This window comes from Schistocerca piceifrons, chromosome 9 (genome assembly GCF_021461385.2).
Source record: "Schistocerca piceifrons isolate TAMUIC-IGC-003096 chromosome 9, iqSchPice1.1, whole genome shotgun sequence".
In the NCBI taxonomy this organism is placed as follows: Eukaryota; Metazoa; Arthropoda; class Insecta; order Orthoptera; family Acrididae; genus Schistocerca; species Schistocerca piceifrons.
Genome location: NC_060146.1, coordinates 179,112,907 through 179,133,663, shown reverse-complemented (window position 1 = coordinate 179,133,663; position 20,757 = coordinate 179,112,907). Strand labels below are relative to the sequence as shown.

Here is a 20,757-nt window from a genome sequence, read left to right as displayed (position 1 = left end):
ATATTGATTTCATTTTGTTGGACTGTGTCACTCATTGGCACTTTTTTAATTCGATGTAGCATCGTTCTGAAATATGCCATTTTTTGTTGGCGGAGGTGGTAAGATGAGTTGCCAGTACTGACATCTGTAGTGGTAGGTTTTCTGTAAATACTAAATTGATGTTTATTATTACTACTGCAAATTTTCAGGTCAAGAAAGTTAATGCTTTTATTTATTCTCTGAATATAGAGTGGCGATCAAAAAGCTTCCGTTCGATTGCCAATCAGGCAAAATCACCGTGAGCACCGGCGTACCAGATTGAAGATATCCGTTCGGTGAAACTCCGTGTGTTGATGCGTGAAGAAGTCCGTAAATGCGTGTTGCAAATCGTCGTCCGACAAGTGTCGTTGACAAAGGCCTTTTCTAATGGATCGAATGTGTGGTAATCTCATGGGAAGAGATCAGGACTATATAGAGCGTGTGTTCGATTGACTCCTACAAGAGCCGGCGTAACCCCTGCGTTACGACACTTGCGAGATGAGGAGATCCGTTATCAGGAAGCAGCAGCAGCCCTAGACGCAGTTTCGCACAACGGTGATTTTCAGCAAGCATGCTGCCCCTCACACATTCTTCATTCTCCGATGCATGTCTACCCATGTAAGATGAGCAGTACGCTGATCGTGTTTGGACGCATTTGGTAATAATGCCCATAGTTTACTTTTCCGCATTTACCGCACGCACGTCAAGAAGACGCGAATGCCACACTAATCCCTTGTTTGCATGTCGGTGCTTATACACCCCCATCGGTGTCGCGCTACGTTGCGGCAACGCCCTCAAACGAAAACTTTTCGATCGTCCCTTATAGGTTACGCTTTTAGAAAGCTAACGAAATGAGGAAAGCAAAGGAATTCGGCTCCCACAATATGATGGCACAAGACGGTGAATAAAAATATGTAAACTAACTAAAATTTTTGACATTCATCTCGGTAATTTACTGTGCAGAATTTGCAGAACTTGGATGAGTAAGAAGATGTGAAACAAGTGACTTTCAGATCAGGTTCTTATAAAAATGACACCCAAGAATTTAGAATATTTTTTAATTTATCGATCTTCGCTCACGTATGTGTAGTCAGGCCATGTGCTATATTGAGTGGCAGTTATTTTGCAGAAAACCAGTCCATTTATTACATTTACACCTGATGAAAATTCCTTAATGTATCTGATTAAAATACTTGCTTCCTCTACAAATATCACCATTTTAGATCATTACATACATGATCATTTACTCGTATAGAGGGTGTTATGGGTATAGGTACAGAAATTGTGAACACCGCTGCCTTAACACTCACCCACTTCAAAATGTCATTTGTTGTTTCTTCCTGCATCTATCAGCCTTCTCGCAAAAACATCACAAAATTTACTACCTGATTTTCCTGGATGGTCTTAGCTGCGGTACAAAATGGACTACACCTGTCAGTATAGACTATCCACTTTACATTCAAGTACATAGACCTGAATACCTGACCTGCTGCCCTGGCGAAAATAAGCATTAATGGCTTCCTTGTGCCATGCATACTTGGAGATACAGGGTGACGGTTACTGAACTATACGAAATAATATCGTCATAACTTCTGAACAGTTGCGTTACGACGTTCAAACTGCACGGCTGGCCACGGGATATGATGGGAATTAGTATGGTTTGGTTTAGCGACGAAGTTCACTTTCATTTGGATGATCGTCAATAAACAACTGACTGGGGGACTGAGATTCCGTATTTCGCGATCGAGAAGTCTCTCGACCCTCAACAGGTGACTGCGTGGTGTGCAATACCCGGTCACGCAATTATCGGTGCGATATTCTTTGGTGGTATGGTAGTCCAGAGTGGTCCTGATTCGACCAGATGTGATTCATGCAAGACGGAGCTCGACGCCATCGAAGCAGGAGAGTGTTTGATGTCTTGGAGTAGCGCTTTGTGAACCGTATTCTGGCTCTGGGGTACCAAGAGGCCACAGAAGTGGGCCTCGATTGGCCGCCATATTCTCCGGATCTGAACACATGCGACTGCTTTTTCTGGGACTGTATTTAAAAGAAAGTCTACAGCAATAACCCCAGGACCGTTACTAAACTGAAAACAGCCATTCAGGAGGTCATCGACAGCATCGATGTTCCGACACTTCAGTGGGTCGTAAAGAATTTCGCTATTCGTTTGCGTCACATCATCGCTAATGATGGCAGGCATATCGAATATGTCATAACCCAAATCCGAATATCTGTAGTAACGTTTCCATATTTAATAAAGTGTGCTAATGCTGTAGTTTGTAGCTTATTTAGGTTTTCTTTTGTATAGTTCTATTACTCACCCTGTACTAACCAACCTAATAATGTACTGATCGTAATGCTATAATTATGTCTGCAGACGAAGTAAGCACTGATGAAATGTTGTTCAGTACACAGTCCTTAGCAATCAATGGAAATACCTGCTCTTACACTCCTAACCTAAACAATACCGGTCCTAACATCGATCCCTGTGGAACTCCCTTAGTGATTTTTTTCAGCACTTAAGATACTGTTGTTCTTTAATTTCGTTCATACAGGAGTGTGTCTGTGCAACAGGTGATCTCTCTGGTGGTCGTTGTGGGAGCACCGCTGATGATGCGCAATCTGGAGCAAGACATGGACGATGTTTACCAACACTTCAGTGGCTCGTGGAACTCAGAAAATCAGAAAATGTATGACATCACGCTGTCAGGTGAGTGAGTCTTTGCCATTGTCGTTTAAACTGGGGCTGAGGCGCACAACGGTACAGTTATAATCACGCCGGCCAATGTAATAAATTTTAAACTGTTAGTATTTGCACTATTTTTTTTTATCTTAGTTGCTACATCTTGTGGGTAAGAATAAATATTATCCATCGTTAGCAATTAAATTTTTATTATTTGTTTTGGCAGACATGTTACACTTAAATGTGTGAGTTATCTTGAGTGGTTTTCATACTGGTCAGCCACAACATTATGACAACAAACCCACTATCGATGTACACCCGTCCATGCGATTGCAGCATCACCTGGCGAGGAATGGCTGCTAGTTAGACACACGCATGGGGCAAGTAGTACTAGCGAGCTATCTGAGTTTGACCGAGGGCAGATTGTGATGGCCTGGAGGCTCGGCACGAGCATTTCGGAAACTGTACGACTTGTACGATGTTCGAGGAGTGTTGGGTTGAGCGTCTTCAACATGTAGCAAAGTCAAGGTAAAACCAAGTCCAGAAATTATGGGGCTGGGTGGCCTCCCCTCATTGCAGATGCTGGGCATCGTAAGGTGGGCAGATTGGTATAACGGGACAGGCGGCGAACTGTGCTAGAAATGACATCAGACTTTAATGCTGGACAGAATACAAGTATGTCTGAACACAAAATGCACTGAACACTCCTAAGGCTGGGTCTCCGCAACCGACGACCCATGTGCCAATGTTAACACCACAACATTGGCAACTACGACTGAAATGGGCAGGTGACCATTGGTTTAAATGGTTCAAATGGCTCTAAGCACTATGGGACTTAACATCTGAGGTCATCAGTCACCTAGACTTAGAACTACTTAAACCTCACTAACCTAAGGACATCACACACATCCATGCCCAAGGCAGGATTCGAACTGCGACCGTAGCAACCGCGTGGTTCCGGACTGAAGCGCCCAGAACCGCTCGGTCACAGCGGCCGGCGACCATTGGCACTGGACGTTGGCGCAGTGGCAGAGCGTTGCATGGTCTGATGAATCCCGATACGTTCTCCAACATGTCGATGGGAGGACGCGAACCTGGCGTCTTCCAGGGGAATAGTTGCTTGACACCTGTACTGCAGGACAGAGACAAGCTGGCGGCGGCTTCATTATGCTCAGGAGAACGTTCTCGTGGGCACGCATGAGTCCAGTGGAGCTCGTTCAAGGAACCATGACGGCCAGCGAGTATCGTACACTTGTTGCTGACCATGTGCACCCCTTCATGAAGATCATGTTTCCCGTCGGTAGTGACATTTTTCGACCACATAATGCGCACTGTCACAAGGCCAGGAGTGTGACGCAGTAGTTCCAACACAGTCTCGAGTTACAGTTGATGTGCTGGCCTCCCAACTCACCAAATCTGAACCCGATCGAACACACCTAGGATGTGGTTGAATGTGGTGTCAGAACTCGTCGGTGTCCGCAGCTCGTGGTCGTGCGGTAGCGTTCTCGCTTCCCGCGCACAGGTTCCCGGGTTCGATTCCCGGCGGGGTCAGAGATTTTCTCTGCCTCGTGATGACTGGGTGTTGAGTGATGTCCTTAGGTTAGTTAGGTTTAAGTAGTTCTAAGTTCTAGGGGACTGATGACCATAGATGTCAAGTCCCATAGTGCTCAGAACCATTCAAGAGCTCGTCGATCCCCGTCCCAGAAGGGCAGCAGAATCAGTTAACAGTTTCCGTGGCCATCAAACTCCCCAGATTCAAACTCAATCGAGAATCTATGGGACCTCCTCGTTCGGGCTGTTTGACCCGTGCATCCCGAGCTGCGAAACCTGTGCAGCTGGTGATGGCACTGGAGTCATTATGGCTCCACATCATTGTCGGTACCTTCCAGAATTTCGATGACTCTCTTCGTGGATGTCTCACAATAGCGCAAAAAAGGTATCAATTTAGGCTTTTGACAATTGGTCACATTAATGTGACTGGACATTGTATGATGATGTGGGGTGTTTCTCATGTCTCGCTTGGAACAAGGAGTTCATATTACTGCGAACATGAAACCAGATGTTTCGCTGACTAAGTGTTGTCCATGTTTCTAGCTCTCCACGATGACAACAGCCATGTTCACAGGTCTGCACACATACATTCATGGTTTGATGGGCATTCAGGCACACTACCACACCTCAACTGGTCTTCTCAATTACCCTGTTTTAGAACAATTTGGAAAACTGTGCGACACATAGCAATCGACATCCCTGCAATGTGGTAGCTGTCCGTGATCTAATGATCAATGAGTGGCGTAAGCTGGATATTCGAAACCTGAAGCGATGGACTCTCTTCCTGACGTGATGCAATTATCAAAGCTAGAGGTGGTGCTAGACGGTATTGGGATAATGTATCTCGAGGGTGACTAATTTCTTGTCTAGAGTGCTTATCGTTATTCAAGTTGTCTTGTCTTTGTCCTCCAGCCTACAACGACTACCTCATTCTGAGACTTTTCCTGTCCACAGTCCTCAGAGCCACCTTCTACGGGATCACCGCCATGGCGGTAGTGGATGGCATCTGCTCCACCATGCTCATCTTCGGCTCTCGCCAGGTGAGTGTTTCTAATGTCAACAAGCACTGCTTACAGCTCGTCGTCGTTTCTGCATCCACACCTAGTAAACCAGATCTTTAGCTCAACAGTGCCACAGAGCCTGCCTAAGTGACACGTGGACATAGTGCAGCACAGGTTGTACACCTTGGGTGCCTTCTCTCTAGAAACACACAGGGCCCGAATTCGGAAGGATGACGTTTCAAGTCCCCATCGAACCATCCCTAAATCGCTCGAGGTAAAATCTGGGCTGGTACGTTTGAAAGGGCATGGCTAATTTACTTCCCCATCCTTGAAACATTCCGAGATTCTGCTCTGTCTCTAGTGAACTAGATGTGGCTGGTACGTCCCTACTCTTTCTTGCTTCTTTATGGAAACGCGTTTTTGATTAAGCCATTCATTACGGTCCTAGTGGCTGTGAACATAAGTCATATCCGCTGCTACTGAAATTAAAATTGTGTTAAGCTTAAAATGAACATTTTCGATGTAACGCAATACTGTTACGTAAGTGATAATACACTACTGGCCATTAAAATTGCTACACGACGAAGATGACGTGCGACAGACGCGAAATTTGACCGACAAATAGGAAGAAGGCGCTGTGATATGCAAATGAGTAGCTTTTCAGAGCCTTCACACAAGCTTGGCGCCGGTGGCGACACCTACAACGTGCTCGCATGAAAGTTTCCAACCGATTTCTCATACACAAACAGCAGGTGACCGACGTTGCCTGGTGAAACGTTGTTGTGATGCCTCGTGTAAAGAGGAGAAATGCATACCATCACGTTTCCGACTTTGATAAAGGTCGGATTGTAGCCTATCGCGACTGCGGTTTATCGTATCGCGACATTGCTCCTCGCGTTGGTAGAGATCCAATGACTGTTAGCAGAATATGAAATCGGTGGGTTCAGGAGGGTAATACGGAACGCCATGCTACATCCAAACGACCGCGTATCACTAGCAGTCGATATGACAGGCATCTTATCCGCATGGCTGTAACGGATCGTGCAGCCACCTCTCGATCACTGAGTCAACAGATGGGGACGGTTGCAACACAACAACCATCTGCACGAACAGATCGACGACGTCTGCAGCAGCATGGACTATCAGCTCGAAGACCACGGCTGCGGTTACTCTTGACGCTGCATCACAGACAGGAGCGCATGCGATGGTGTACTCAACGACGAACCTGGGTGCACGAATGGCAATGCGTCATTTATTCGGATGAATCCAGGTTCTGTTTACAGCATCATGATGGTCGCATCCGTGTTTGGCAACATCGCGGTGAACGCACTTTGGAAGCGTGTATTCGGCTTCGCCATACTGCCGTATCACCCGGCGTAATGGTATGGTGTGCCATTGGTTACACGTCTCGGTCACCTCTTGTTCGCATTGACGGCACTCTGAACAGTGGACGTTACATTTCAGATGTGTTACGACCCGTGGCTCCACCTTTCATTCGATCCCTGCGAAACCCTACATTTCAGCAGGATAATGCACGACCGCATCCTGCAGGTCCTGTACGGGCCTTTCCGGATACAGAAAATGTTCGACTGCTGCCCTGGCCAGCACATTCTCCAGATCTCACCAATTGAAAACGTCTGGTCAATGGTGGCCGAGCAACTGGCTCGTCACAATACGCCAGTCACTACTCTTGATGAACTGTGGTATCGTGTTGAAGCTGCATGGTGAGCTGTACCTGTACACGCCATCGAACCTCTGTTTGACTCAATGCCCAGGCGTATCAAGGCCGTTATAGCGGCCAGAGGTGGATGTTCTGCGTACTGATTTCTCAGGATCTATGCACCCAAATTGCGTGAAAATGTAATCACATGTCAGTTCTAGTATAATATATTTGTCCAATGAATACCCGTTTATCATCTGCATTTCTTCTTGGTGCAGCAATTTTAATGTCCAGTAGTGTATGTAGGACAAGGCCACTCGTGGCATGCAAAACTGCACGCGAGAATGACGTGTTGCATGCGTGCGGCTGAGGCTCGGCTTGTTTCGCCTTTGCTCGGTCCTCCTCAGAAGTACACGGAACACCACGACATTTGATTTGGTTTTGCGGCAGTCAATGTTCGGTTGGCACGATATAATTAGCAGAATTGTAGCGTCACCACTGTTTACTCTTCGTCATTTGTTCGTGGTAAAAAAGAAGTACACAGGTCCAGTGACTATCTGCGCACAAAGATCCAGCCTAGCGATCTATCGTTACAAAAGTTTAAAATGGATAGGAACAATGCAAGGGAAGAAGGGGAATTCTCAACATCTATTATACAAATTACCGACGGGTCCTAAACATTTTCTACGGGCATCACTACAACACTATACAGACAGAATTTAACGTTTTACTTGCCTATGAAAGAGCAAAAAGTTACAGCCGCCAACAGATGGCGCTCACTGTCCTTTACATCAAGAAATTTTTGTGCTAAACTAGCAGGCGTGGAAACGTGATGAAATTAGTTGTAAGAACAGTAAAGTTTATGAAATCGCATGTATTATTACATCATCAGTTGCAACACATTTTGCCTGATCTGAATAAAGTCTATGGAGACGTTACGTATTACTGAAAAATACGTTGGTTAAGTCAAGGGCCATGCCTGGAAGGATTTTCGATTTGAACCCACCGTTGTGTAATTGAGAAGGAATGAAAATTAGAACATCCGCAAATGATTGCATGCTTCAAATTGTAAATGGACTCGAATACACACTGCCCACAGTAAGACGTTACAAGGTGACACACACCTTATTTCTGATTTGATGGGGATGCATTTGGAAAGCATCGTGGACGGGACAAAGCATGATCAAAAAACACCGTTATTTCCCCTTAAGCTGACTGGTGTTAAACGAAACGCGAGTTTCGAAGAATTCATTGTGGCCTTGAAAAATTAGAATAGTTTTCTAAACGTTTTGAGGACACTCCCAGTTTTACATCTGTTTTCGAGCTGTTTTCTAGACCGTTTGCCGTTTCAGTTTCAAGTGCCCCTGTGCACTTGCAAATGGGGCTTACCTGCAATTGGCTTTTTCGAATAATTTGAAAAAAAGATGTGAAAGAGAATATTAGACGATAATAGCCCTTGAAATTACAGTGAATTCCAGACGTTTGTAGCTGCTTACAGGCGTTGATAAATATCAACGGGGGAAGTTGAAAATGTGTGTCCCGACCGGGACCTGAACCCAGGATCTGCTGCTTACATGGCAGACGCTCTATCCGACTGAGCCATCGAGGACACAGAGGATAGTGCGACTGCAGAGACATCCCCCTGGCACGCTTTCCGTGAGACTCACTTTTCCTACTTTCTGACCACACACTACACACAGTCGGATAGAGCGTCTGCCATGTAAACAGGAGATCCAGTGTTTGGGTCCCAGTTGGGGCACACTTTTTCAACTGTCCCCATTGATATTTATCAACGCTGCAAGCCGCTACAAAGGTATGGATTTCACTGTAATTTCCTCCTTCGAGAGCTGCAGGATCACCAATGGTGTCTGTTCCTTTGGACACCGTATTCATATGACAATGGTTTAAGTCTGTCTTATCACCTTTGTTATGATGAGGTTTAACAATTACATATTTTAGCCTGTCTGGAAAAATTCCCTGCGTCACTGATGCATTGCATACATCACTAAGGCCATCACTTATCAAGTTGGAACAACTTTTCATAATTCTGTTTTGTATTCCATCAACACCACATGTTGTTGTTGTGGTCTTCAGTCCTGAGACTGGTTTGATGCAACTCTCCATGCTACTCTATCCTGTGCAAGGTTCTTCATCTCCCAGTACCTACTGCAGCCTACATCCTTCTGAATCTGCTTAGTGTATTCATCTTTTTGTCTCCCTCTACGATTTTTACCCTCCACGCCGCCCTCCAATACTAAATTGGTGATCCCTTGATGCCTCAGAATATGCCCTACCAACCGATTCCTTCTTCTAGTCAAGTTGTGCCACAAATTCCTCTTCTCCCAAATTCTATTCAATACCTCCTCATTAGTTATGTGATCTACCCATCTAATCTTCAGCATTCTTCTGTAACACCACATTTCGAAAGCTTCTATTCTCTTCTTGTCTAAACTATTTATCGTCCATGTTTCAGTTCCATACAAATACTTTCAGAAACGACTTCCTGACACTTAAATCTATACTCGATGTTAACAAATTTTTCTTCTTCAGAAACGCTTTCCTTGTCATTGCCAGTCTACATTTTATATCGTCCCTACTTCGACCATCATCAGTTATTTTGCTTCCCAAATAGCAAAACTCCTTTACTACTTTACGTGTCTCATTTCCTAATCTAATTCCCTCAGTATCTCCCGACTTAATTCGACTACATTACATTATCCTCGTTTTGCTTTTGTTGATGTTCATCTTATACCCTCCTTTCAAGACACTGTCCATTCCTTTCAACTGCTCTTCCAAGTCCCTTGCTGTCTCTGACAGAATTACAATGTCATCGGCGAACCTCAAAGTTTTTATTTCTTCTCCATGGATTTTAATACCTACTCCGAATTTTTCTTTTGTTTCCTTTACTTCTTGCTCAATATACCGATTGAATAGCCTCGGGAAGAGGCTGCAACCCTGTCTCACTCCCTTCCCAACTACTGCTTTCCTTTCATGCCCCTCGAGTCTGATAAATGCCGTCTGGTTTCTGTGCAAATTGTAAATAGCCTTTCGCTCCCTGTATTTTACCCCTGCCTCCTTCAGAACACCACAAGAGACTTCCTTTTTTTTTTGAATTTTCAGAATTTTGTTAATTTCAGTGAAGGATATTGGGGCTAGGCTTTATTCTAGTTACTTAAAATTTTGTAGAATGTGACTGGCAAATGGCTATTAATAATGAATGCTCCACAGATGAGGAGTAACGATTAGCTGGTAGCAGCTAGGTCATCATCATCATCATAATCATCATTTAAGACTGATTATGTTTTTCAGCGTTCAGTCTGGAGCATAGCCCCCCTTATAAAATTCCTCCATGATACCCTATTCAGTACTAACATTGGTGCCTCTTCTGATGTTAAACCTATTACTTCAAAATCATTCTTAACCGAATCCAGGTAGCTTCTCCTTGGTCTGCCCCGACTCCTCCTACCCTCTACTGCTGAACCCATGAGTCTCTTGGGTAACCTTGTTTCTCCCATGCGTGTAACATGACCCCACCACCTAAGCCTGTTCGCCCTGACTGCTACATCTATAGAGTTCATTCCCAGTTTTTCTTTGATTTCCTCATTGTGGACACACTCCTGCCATTGTTCCCATCTACTAGTACCTGCAGTCATGATTGCAGGTAGCAGCTAGGTAGCTGGACAATATTCAAGACATGGAATTCAAACATTGAATCGTCGTTTTTGAAGCTGTAGCTCATGTTGGTGCAGACGCTGGTGCTGCTACTTGTGGCTTTTGGCAGGACAAGCCCGGCCTGGTGCTGCCGTGGGTGGTGGAGCAGATGGTGGTGCTGCCCGTCTGGGCTCTGCTGGCGCTGGCCTTCGCCGTCCTCAGCTACATGGAGGGCCAGCTGCAGAGGTCCACCGTCAGCGTCTTCGTGCTGCTGGTGCGTGCAGGTGCGTAACCACGGACCGCGTCACACGTCTTCCAGTACCAAAAATTGCAGACGGAAAAATAGTCCAGCAAGGGTCAGTCGCGGGACGCTGAACCATGATTATAATCGAAACGATATGTCAGCGCCTATGTTACTCCGAATTACGATGCAATGTTCGTCCGGACATGCAAGCATCTCCGAAGGAACAGCCGCTGCGACGATTACAGCCGTTATGAAATACATGAAACCTATCCGCAGTTGCCAATCTGGACAACCATTAGCGATATAGTGGAATGACGACAGAAAAGGGATGGTGCACCCCTGCACCGGTCGGAGTGGACAGGTGGTTCTAGGCGCTACAGTCTCGAACCGCGCGACCGCTATGGTCGCAGGTTCGAATCCAGCATCGGCAATGGATGTGTGTGGTGTCCTTAGGTTAGTTAGGTTTAAGTAGTTATAAGTCTACGGAACTGATGACCTCTGAAGTTAAGTCCCATAGTGCTCAGAGCTATTTGCTGCACCCCTGCAGTCGTTGTAAATAACGACCCATTTCAGAGAAATAACTTTTGTGTCCCTCGAGGCTCAGTATGTTGATAGTACTTTGTGTATCTGGCAATTACTGAATCTGTATGTAACTAACGTGTGTGTGTATGTCCGAAAGAACAGATACCATCTTCATATATATATATATATATATATATATATATATATATATATATATATATATGTGTGTGTGTGTGTGTGTGTGTGTGTGTGTGTGTGTGTACTGAGAAAATGTAGGGTACTTTGGGTGACACTATTATTTTAAATTATAATGAAATGAATACCCCTAGCTGTATACAGGCGTTGATATAAGTCAAGGGGGACAGTTGAAAATGTGTGGCCTGACCGGGATTCGAACCTGGGATTTCCTGCTTACATGGCAGACGCTCTATCCATCTGAGCCACCGAGGACACAAAGGATAGTGCGACTGCAGAGACTTATCTCTGGCACTCCTCTCGTGAGACCCACATTCCCAACTTACTGTCCCACACTATATTCTTATTGCCCCTGCCCATTATCCTGATTACTCGCGGACTTTTGCCGATTCCCGTAAGAGTGCTGGCACTGTTTGTGCATCTACACAGAAGAAGATGGTCAAATGGCTGGTGAGCCTTAACTATAAGAATAGATACCATATATATAAAGCTCACCAGCCATTTGACCATCTTCTTCTGTGCGGATGCCCGAACTCTTACGGGAATCGGCAAAAAGCCGCGAGTAATGAGTATAATGGGCCGGGGAACTATGGATATAGTGCGCGACAATAAGTTGGGAATCTCACGGGAGGCGTGCCAGAGATAAGTCCCTACAGTCGTACTATCCTCTGTGTGCTCGGTGGCTCAGATGGACGCTGGCACGGTAGCTCAGCGTGTTCGGTCAGAGGGCTGCGTGCTCTCTGTAATAAAAAAACTGAGTCAAGGAATCAACGATCAACTTGAACAGATGTCTTGTGACGTCCGCCCAGACCAATCGCAACGAACTATATCGAACAAAAACAAAAAAAGATGGATAGATCGGCTGCCCCGTAAGCAGGAGGTCCCGGTTTCGAGTCCCAGTCAGGGCACACATTTTCAAGTGTCCCCGTTGACTTATATCAACGCCTGTATGCAGCTAGGCGTATTCATTTCTTTGTAATTTAATATAATATTGTTACCTAAAGTACCTTACATTTTCTCAGTATAGACGTAGATGTTATAAGCCATCACAATGCTGTCACTTTCTTATCTGGAGTATTTTGAGCCATAGTGGTTCCAGTATTGAACCTTGGGGGACACTCAATGATGGTTGTCTTAAGAGGCTCTTTATTTACATGGACTGCAGTCTGCAGGGTTACATCACCCCTTTGCTGTCAAACATCAGCTGTCCCGTCACTGTCTTGATTGGAGTTCTTTCAACCCTAGTGGTGCCAGTATTGAGCCTTGAGAGACACAAAATGTTATGTCTTTCAAGCAGGGCCAGTATCCTAAGACTATTTCTCTGTTGCAGGTGTGAGTGTGTACTTCATCCTGGTGGTGTACAGCCAGTACAGGTACCTGAGGGGTGAGCTCGTGCCTACCAGTCCCAACCAGGCCGTCTGAGGGAAACACCCTGCCCAGGTCTCCACGTCTTCACTGATGTTCCGTCGTCGCAACAGCGGCCGACTGCTGTGACTGTTTCCCGCTTCTTTGGCCACACAAGAACATACTGCCCTGCATCAGCCGCGCCGATGCATGAACTCGCAACAAAGTCTTCTATCCAAAGGCGTGGCCACATATAAATTGCATAAGGGAACCACAGCAAGTCATCTCGTGCTATCTGAACCCTGCGTGGATGAATTACAGTTTTAATGCTCACAACTCTGCAGTATAATAGGTGAAAGACATCTCGTTAGACGCAATGAGCTCCTTTTCGAAACTATTTATTTGCAGATAGGTATTTGGGCATACAGGTCTTAATCAGCACCATCTCGTACACAATATAAAAATCAGATTTATCTATACCTATGATGATAACGCAAGAAAACGTTGGGTACACTTACACGCTGCACAGATCTACATCAAACGACGTGTATGTCAAGTGTAAAATATTTGTGATCATTAACAGTGACGTAGTTCTAGAAAATATAGAGCCCCATGAACATTTTAAAACTAATTGAATTGATGAATTCAATAATGCATCATGCCCACTTTTTTTCCAAACTAAGACAACCAGAGATAACTGATCTTTATATCTGTTTGCATCGTTTGGTATAAAAGGGGTCACGTCCCAGTACAGAAGTGCGTCCGCAGTTCGTGGCCTCGGTCGCATTCTCGCTTCCCGAGCATGGGGTCCCGTGTTCCATTCCCGGCGGGGTCGTGGATTTTCACCTGCCTCGAGATCACTGGGTGTTTCTGTTGTCCTCATCGTTTCATCATCATTCATGAAAGTGGCGAGACTGGGCTGAGCAAAGGTTGGGAATTTGTAGGGGCGCTGATAACAGCGCAGTAAAGTGCTCCACAAACCAATCATCAGTATCATTGAGTGTGGTCTCGTCCCAGTAAAATAAAAAAAATAAAAAAAGTGGACGATGTTAAGAAAATACTACAATACATACCTGATGAGCAGAAATGATAGTAACTGCTAGTGGTCAGTGAAGGACGGACAAGATAAAGATGCAGCATTCCCACCACAGTCTACTTTGCTGTATTTTGCTTGTGGTTGCGTTTGGGGTACATTATGAATAAACCTATATGCTCATAACACAATCTTGTCCTGCAACGATGTATATGAAAAATATAAACTAGCACAACACAATCATTCAGCTGCAAACAGAACAGTACAGGTGCAAAATGTCCAGTACATTAAAGCTCGATTACTGGCCAAAGTCGATGGCTAACGTATGTTGTAATGGTGTATATTTTTTTACCCTGGGGCCAATTGGTGCAGGGTACCTTAAAGATACCTTGCTTAAACACGTTGTGCAGTAAAATAGTTCTTTGTGTCTCGTGAAGAATTTATTTTCTAGGGCATACTGATTTTTCAACTCACAGAGACAGATTTTAGCACTGCAGATAACCGTTCATAAAGTCATCGGTAGGGCCCATTCTGTCGTGGTAAAAGCAAAGTGTTTGACCTCTGCGGTACACATTTTGTCACTTCCATGTGTTATAAACCTGTGAAGTGCGAAACGGAATGAGAATGACCAGCTCTTTCAAATATACATGAACACGATCACCAGATAATTTCTTCTATCAGTTGTGTGCTAATTGCAATGTGATTTGTAACAGTCACGCTTCCTGATCCTACAGGACGCTACCATCACACTGAGAAAACAAGTCAGTGTGTCTCGCAGCAGAGGTGTCATGTCACCTCTGGTACCATACCTAGGTTCATCTGTGGCATGCGCTCATTGTTTACATTGTGATGCGTGCCGCAGAGTTCCTTGGTTTTCGATTCGCAGCAGCGATATTTACAGCGCTGGCTGCGCGAGTAGAGGGACTGTGATGTCGCGAGGACAGGGTCTTATGCGAGTAGAGGGGCTGTGATGCCCCGAGGACAGGGTCATAGGTGGAGAGTGGCGTGCGAGACGTGGGAGAAGGAAAAACAGCGGGCGGCGAACGAGTAGTACCTAACATGTGACATACCACTGTAGTGTCATGTTGTGGACCCGTGGCAGGCGCGAGCGAACCAGCGTTGAGTATACTGGGCCCTGGCGGCGGGGTATTGTTAGGCACTGATGAAACAAGCCGATGCGGCTGTCGTCCCGAAGGCTTGGCACAGCAAAGCGCGAACTAAAATCATGTTCAGAAAAGAGTAGAACACCTCGATCGACTAGAGATAGACATTCATTTTCACAAGACAGGTACATTAGTATGTTCTGCAGAAACGATTAGCATTTCAGTCACATCGGTTCAGCATGTGTTCTGTTGACTAGCAGACACAGGGTCCACCATGAGCCCTGATAACTTATTCCTTGTGTGATGCCATCGAGGCGTATCAGGCGCGAATGGCGTCCTGTGGTACAGCCATCCATGCTGCATTCGCCTGATTCCAAAGTCTATTCAGGTTATTGGTACTGGGTCACAGAGCTGCACGCGTCGTTTCACACATTGTCGATTGGCGACAGCTCTGGTGATCTGGTGGGCCAGGGCAAGAAAGGCTGACATTCTGTGACAGCAAGAAGGCAAGCGTTCACGCATAAACATGGGATCGTGCTTTGTCTTGCTGAAAAATTGCGTCTGGGATGTTGTGCGGAAAGGGTATGGCAATGGGTCGCAGGATGTCATTCGTGTAGGTCATACTGGCCACAGTGCCATGGACACGAACCATCTGTGGTTTGTGGTTGTACCCAATAGCACTCCACACCATAGGGCTGTGATTTGGCACTGTATGTCCTGTGTGAATCCAATCACTGTGATGCCACGCCCCCAGTCTGCAGGGAACCAAAATGCGGCCATCATTTTCAAACAAACAGAACCTTGATTCGTCCAAAAACACTATCGGATGCCATTTCTGTCTTGTGTGACATCGTTCCATACATCATTACAGTCTAGCACATTCATCAAAGGTAAACGGATAAGTGGACGACGCACATGTAACCCATGCTGTAACAAATGACAACGGACTGCCACCCCTGATAGAGTACGATGTTATCAATTGAAGACATGAAGTCTGCATATGACTCCACGATCATTTTATTTTTAGCACTTTTAGTTTCACAAGTCCGTCTTGATCACATAGATTTCTTCACACTATGTTTACATATATGTTAAAATATTCTGATATAAATCATCGTCATGTTAAACATGTTTAACTTGATGATGATTTATATGAGAATATTTTAACGATCTGAAAATGGCGATGAGCCGAGACTGGTCATAAAGTGTAGAGAAATCTATGGGATCAAGACAGACTTGTGAAAATAAGAGTACGATCTGTTACACTGTTCCACTGTTTGGCCAGAGCTGAGAAAAACGCATAACTGTCGTGCAATGCCATTCGGATGAGGTGTCGATCTTCTGATCCATCTTACCCTGTTCTACGGCCTTCTGTGAACCATTCTGCACAACCCGCTTCACTGCCGTAACACTTCGTCGCACATGAGCAGCAGTTTACTGGAAGGATGCATCGCACTCTGTCACGCCAATAATCCACCCTCTTTCAAACGCATTGATCTGACAGTACAGTTCGTGCATACATCTGTAAGGCATCCTTCTTGTCTGATCAAGTCACAATCATCCCTTACCTTTGGTTTATGGAGACAACAAGAGCCACAGGCACACTTTACCAGTAGGTGACATTGTACCATGATATCGATGTTGACCTTGAACCCACGTCCGACATGGTTCAAATGTTAATTATATCTGCAGAACATGCTAATGTGCATGTCCTGTGAATATGAAAGTCCTGGCTCTAGTAGTTTAAGATGGTTTTATTTTTTTCCGAACGTGACTGTACTGCTACTCCTAGATTCACGGTTAACATCATCATCAAGTATCGTTCCTCGAGAATTTTTATAAAAATCACATTGTTGTGCTGAAAAGTTCAGGTTTTGTAGAACCTTGCACAGGTTTGGCAAGAAATGTGGTTGTCTTGGGGTAAACTCCTGAGCTTTGACTTAGTGGGTAAATGTAAGGCATTATTACTGAAATTAACAGGCATTTGGGCTAGTACTGGTCTGTACCGAGTAGCCATTTCTAACGTACTTAAACTTATTGTGTGCATAAAAACACCTAAAACGTAGAGTGGCTAAGAGCCGTTGAAACTGTCCATTTTGTGGCTGTAGTGGTAGCCCAGTGATTGTTATTTATTATATTTTTCATGTTCAAAGTTTGCCACCGACATAGGCTGGTAAACTATTTTGGCAAAGAAAATTTTGCATATGAGTTATTGGTTGACATGTAAATGGCTAGAGCCGCCTCGTTGAAATATTTTCCATTATTACTCTTACGGCAGGCATGGGAACCGGATACACCGGTTCCCATGAGATCACCGAAGTTAAGCGCTGTCGGGCGTGGTCGGCGCTTGGATGGGTGACCCTCCAGGCCGCCATGCGCTTTTGCCATTTTTAGTGGTGCACTCAGCCTCATGATGCCAATTGTAGCGGCTTCAGTCCAGTATACCATTCTAACGATTGGGAGAGCGGTGTGCTGACCCCACTTCCCTCCTATCCGCATCCTCCACTGAGGATGACACGGCGGTCGGATGGTGCCGGTAGGCCACTCGTGGCCTGAAGACGGAGTGCTTAATTTAATTAATCTTATGGCCATCTTTAATATGTTCTGGCAGTACTACCATACATGTTTTAGAAAAATTTGGTAGTGAAATGGTTAATGTCTACCCTCCAGTCGCACCTCTGTGTTTAAATTGTTTTCATTGCACACTTTTACGACCTACCACCTGTTACGTTGCAGGATTTGTGGGCTTGTTCATTGACAAGTCGTAACCGTATGCCTGATTAAGTATGATGCAGCTAGTCCCCATATCATTTCATGTGACTAGTTGGACTTAAATATAATGCGGTGTGTCGTAAGTACTGAAGGCACCGGTTAATGGAAACATTGTTTTGATGTGTTGTGTCGATTGAAGCTTGACGATGCCCCTGTAGACGATTAGCTTCATTAGTGCTTTAAATTTAACCTCCCAAGCACCTGTCATTGCTCTGGGAAATTGTTAACCTACTTAGTTTGGAGGCGGCTAGAGCTGTGAAGTTATTTTAAAATTTTTTGGGTGTTATGTATGCCGGATTTAAAATATGTTGGTGTATTCCTGAAGTTAGAACAGCAAGTGCCGATACCAACTCACTGAAAAGTGGCTAAGCAGCGGGTTAATTTTCATGTTTTGTTTGCGCAATGTTCAGACCAACACTAAATTTATCTTATTTTATATTGTATGTAGTTGACAATTTATGTGGCTACTGCCGGTTCAGGTAGGGAAGACGAGTTACGGGTTTTAAGGCGGCTATAACCCGACTGCAATTTTAGAATATTGAGAGTTGTGTATGTGTTATTTCCATAGAGGGGCGAGTGCCAATTGAAAGGGAGAATCATAAATGATTCTTCTAGGTGAGACTGCAAAGAACTGCGGCGAAAATTAAGGTCTCACGGTCTTGTAATTATTTAGTAACGAAAAGCCAGCTGAATTTGGATTACTTGTTAGTTTGTTTTCAAGGTGGCTTGGACCGGTTGAAACTTAAGAACCGTGGTTGGTCGGATCTTGTTGAATTGAATTGAAGACTGTGATGTGTCATTATGTAATGTGGCTAATGCCAATTGTATGCTGTTGTCCTTAATAACTGTGTGCATCGCTCAAGTACCGAAGTACGATTTTGTCAATAAAATAAATTGCACTTTTTGTGCTTAGTACCTTCACTCCAGACCCCTTGTGTCCCAGCTATCCCTGCTCCAAAGGGTATCCCCATTCGCTGTTTCCGTGGAAGGACAACGGGGTGGCAGACTTGGGGCAGCGGAGCGGGGCTACACAATGAATAAAACCTTTGGGCCAATAGTATGTCAGGATGGAAAATGGAAATGAGCGTTTGGCGTCATTGGCCGGGAGGCCCCTCGCGGGGCAGGTCCGGCCGCCATATCGCAGGTCTTATTACATTCGGCACCACATTGGGCGACCTGCACGCCGGATGGGGATGAAATGATGATGAACACAACACAACACCCAGTCCCTGAGCGGAGAAAATCTCCGACCCAGCCGGGAATCGAACCCGGGCCCAGAGGACGGCAATCCGTCACGCTGACCACTCAGCTACTGGGGCGGACTATGTCAGGATATAATATAGAGACAAAAAGTTGCTGACATCAGTTAAGAGCAAGACATTGGGTAAGATGGACGCAGATATGATATGGGAAGTCTCACATCGCACTGCACACACAACTACTAGAAGAAATTATCCGATGATCGTCTTTACATGTATTTTAAGAATATTGTCATTCTCATCCCGTTAAAACGTGTACCGCAGAGGTAAGACATTTTATTTTTTCCACGTTATAATGTACCGTGGTCATTTAGGCACTGCTACATACAGGATTAAATTCAGTTTTTAAATATTCACGTGGCTCTGTCTTCTGGATCGATAACATTTTTAATTTTCATATGCATTTTACATTTCACAGACACGTCGCTTGATGCAGATGTGCACGGTATCTAAGTAATCGTATGTTCCTGCTTCAGTTTATCCAAATTTTTCTTGTGTTGCCAACGGAGGTACTCATACATTTTTTGTTCACCATCTGTATCAGATGCCACTGATGATGGCCTGTAAAACAGAATACCACTCTGGCCAGTAAACAGTTTCGAAGCGCAGCTCTTGGTGTACAACTAGATATCCTTTATCAAATACATGCAAGTTGTGGACCGCCCGATATACAAGAATTTTACAATGTAAATATAGTGTATGTATTCTGCACGACTTTGTAACGTGTAGGTATTTCATAAAAGGCAGATTTTATCCTATGTTCCTCAGTATCCATTTCAAATACAAACAGCAGCTACAAAACTGGTATTTGAATGTTAAGAGAGGTTAATGTTTTTGAGTTACAAACAGGCCCTGAGGCAGCGTGATTTTAATTGGGATAGGGACGTGTTATGTCAAGAAGAGACATTTAATACCATTAAGGAGAAGTCAAAAGGGTATGTAACCCTATTAATAGTATTTTCAGTGGATGAGATCTTCAAGGAAGTTATTTTTTCAGTAATTAAAAAATATTAAAATGCATTTTCTTAGTATACCAACTCGATTGTTCAATTATGTCAACTACTGCTCTTTCATTTTTGTCAGCTGAGGTTTTACAGACGTTTAACGGGAAGTAAAAATTAACGAACTTGGGTGATTTTAGAGCGGGGTAGTAAATTGAATTATTTAAAACAGACTGTGTTCACATTTAGCTCTCTACGTCTCTTATGTACTAGAGGATGCCATAAAATATAATGAAGATGAATTCAAATGTGCCCTCTCATAAATGTATTGCTTTCGAAGGTGACGGCCAAAACTGTTAATTTTTTGTCGAAATTATGTATTGTAAAGAACAATAAACCACTCTGAAATATGTCTTATTGCTCTTTCTACGGAGAATGTCACACACAATTTCGCTTACTGCGTAGCATTTGTTCACGCTACAAATGATACACTGTGTGTCTTCATCCATATGTTGCTTCAGCACAGCGAAACCATTTACATTCTGACAGGTTTGCAAGAGCTGCAATGGCGATGAAGTTCACTGCATGGATCGGGTATGTAAAGAGAAGTAGAACGTAAGGCTAAAGGTCCGTGTTCTGGCCGTACACGAACAAATCGGGCCCGACTGGTCGCCATGTCATCCTTTGCCATTGACGTCACTGGTTGCAGTATGGAGAGGGCGTGCTGTGAGTACACCGCTCTCCCAATCGTTGACGGGCTTCTTAACTCTGGAAACGCTA

The 20,757-nt window shown here is 44.6% G+C and overlaps 1 protein-coding gene across 1 annotated transcript in view; it reads left to right on the top strand.

Moving 5' to 3' along the window:
- The window catches only part of LOC124716998, a 58,309-nt gene extending 39,339 nt beyond the window's left edge, over positions 1 to 18,970 (top strand). Inside the window, exons 3-6 of the mRNA XM_047243622.1 lie at positions 2,593 to 2,728; positions 5,207 to 5,292; positions 10,695 to 10,848; positions 12,856 to 18,970. Coding sequence (XP_047099578.1) covers positions 2,593 to 2,728; positions 5,207 to 5,292; positions 10,695 to 10,848; positions 12,856 to 12,947 — 468 coding nt within the window. The 3' untranslated portion in view covers positions 12,948 to 18,970. The remainder of the gene's footprint in view (positions 1 to 2,592; positions 2,729 to 5,206; positions 5,293 to 10,694; positions 10,849 to 12,855) is intronic.
- Positions 18,971 to 20,757: the final 1,787 nt, after the last annotated feature.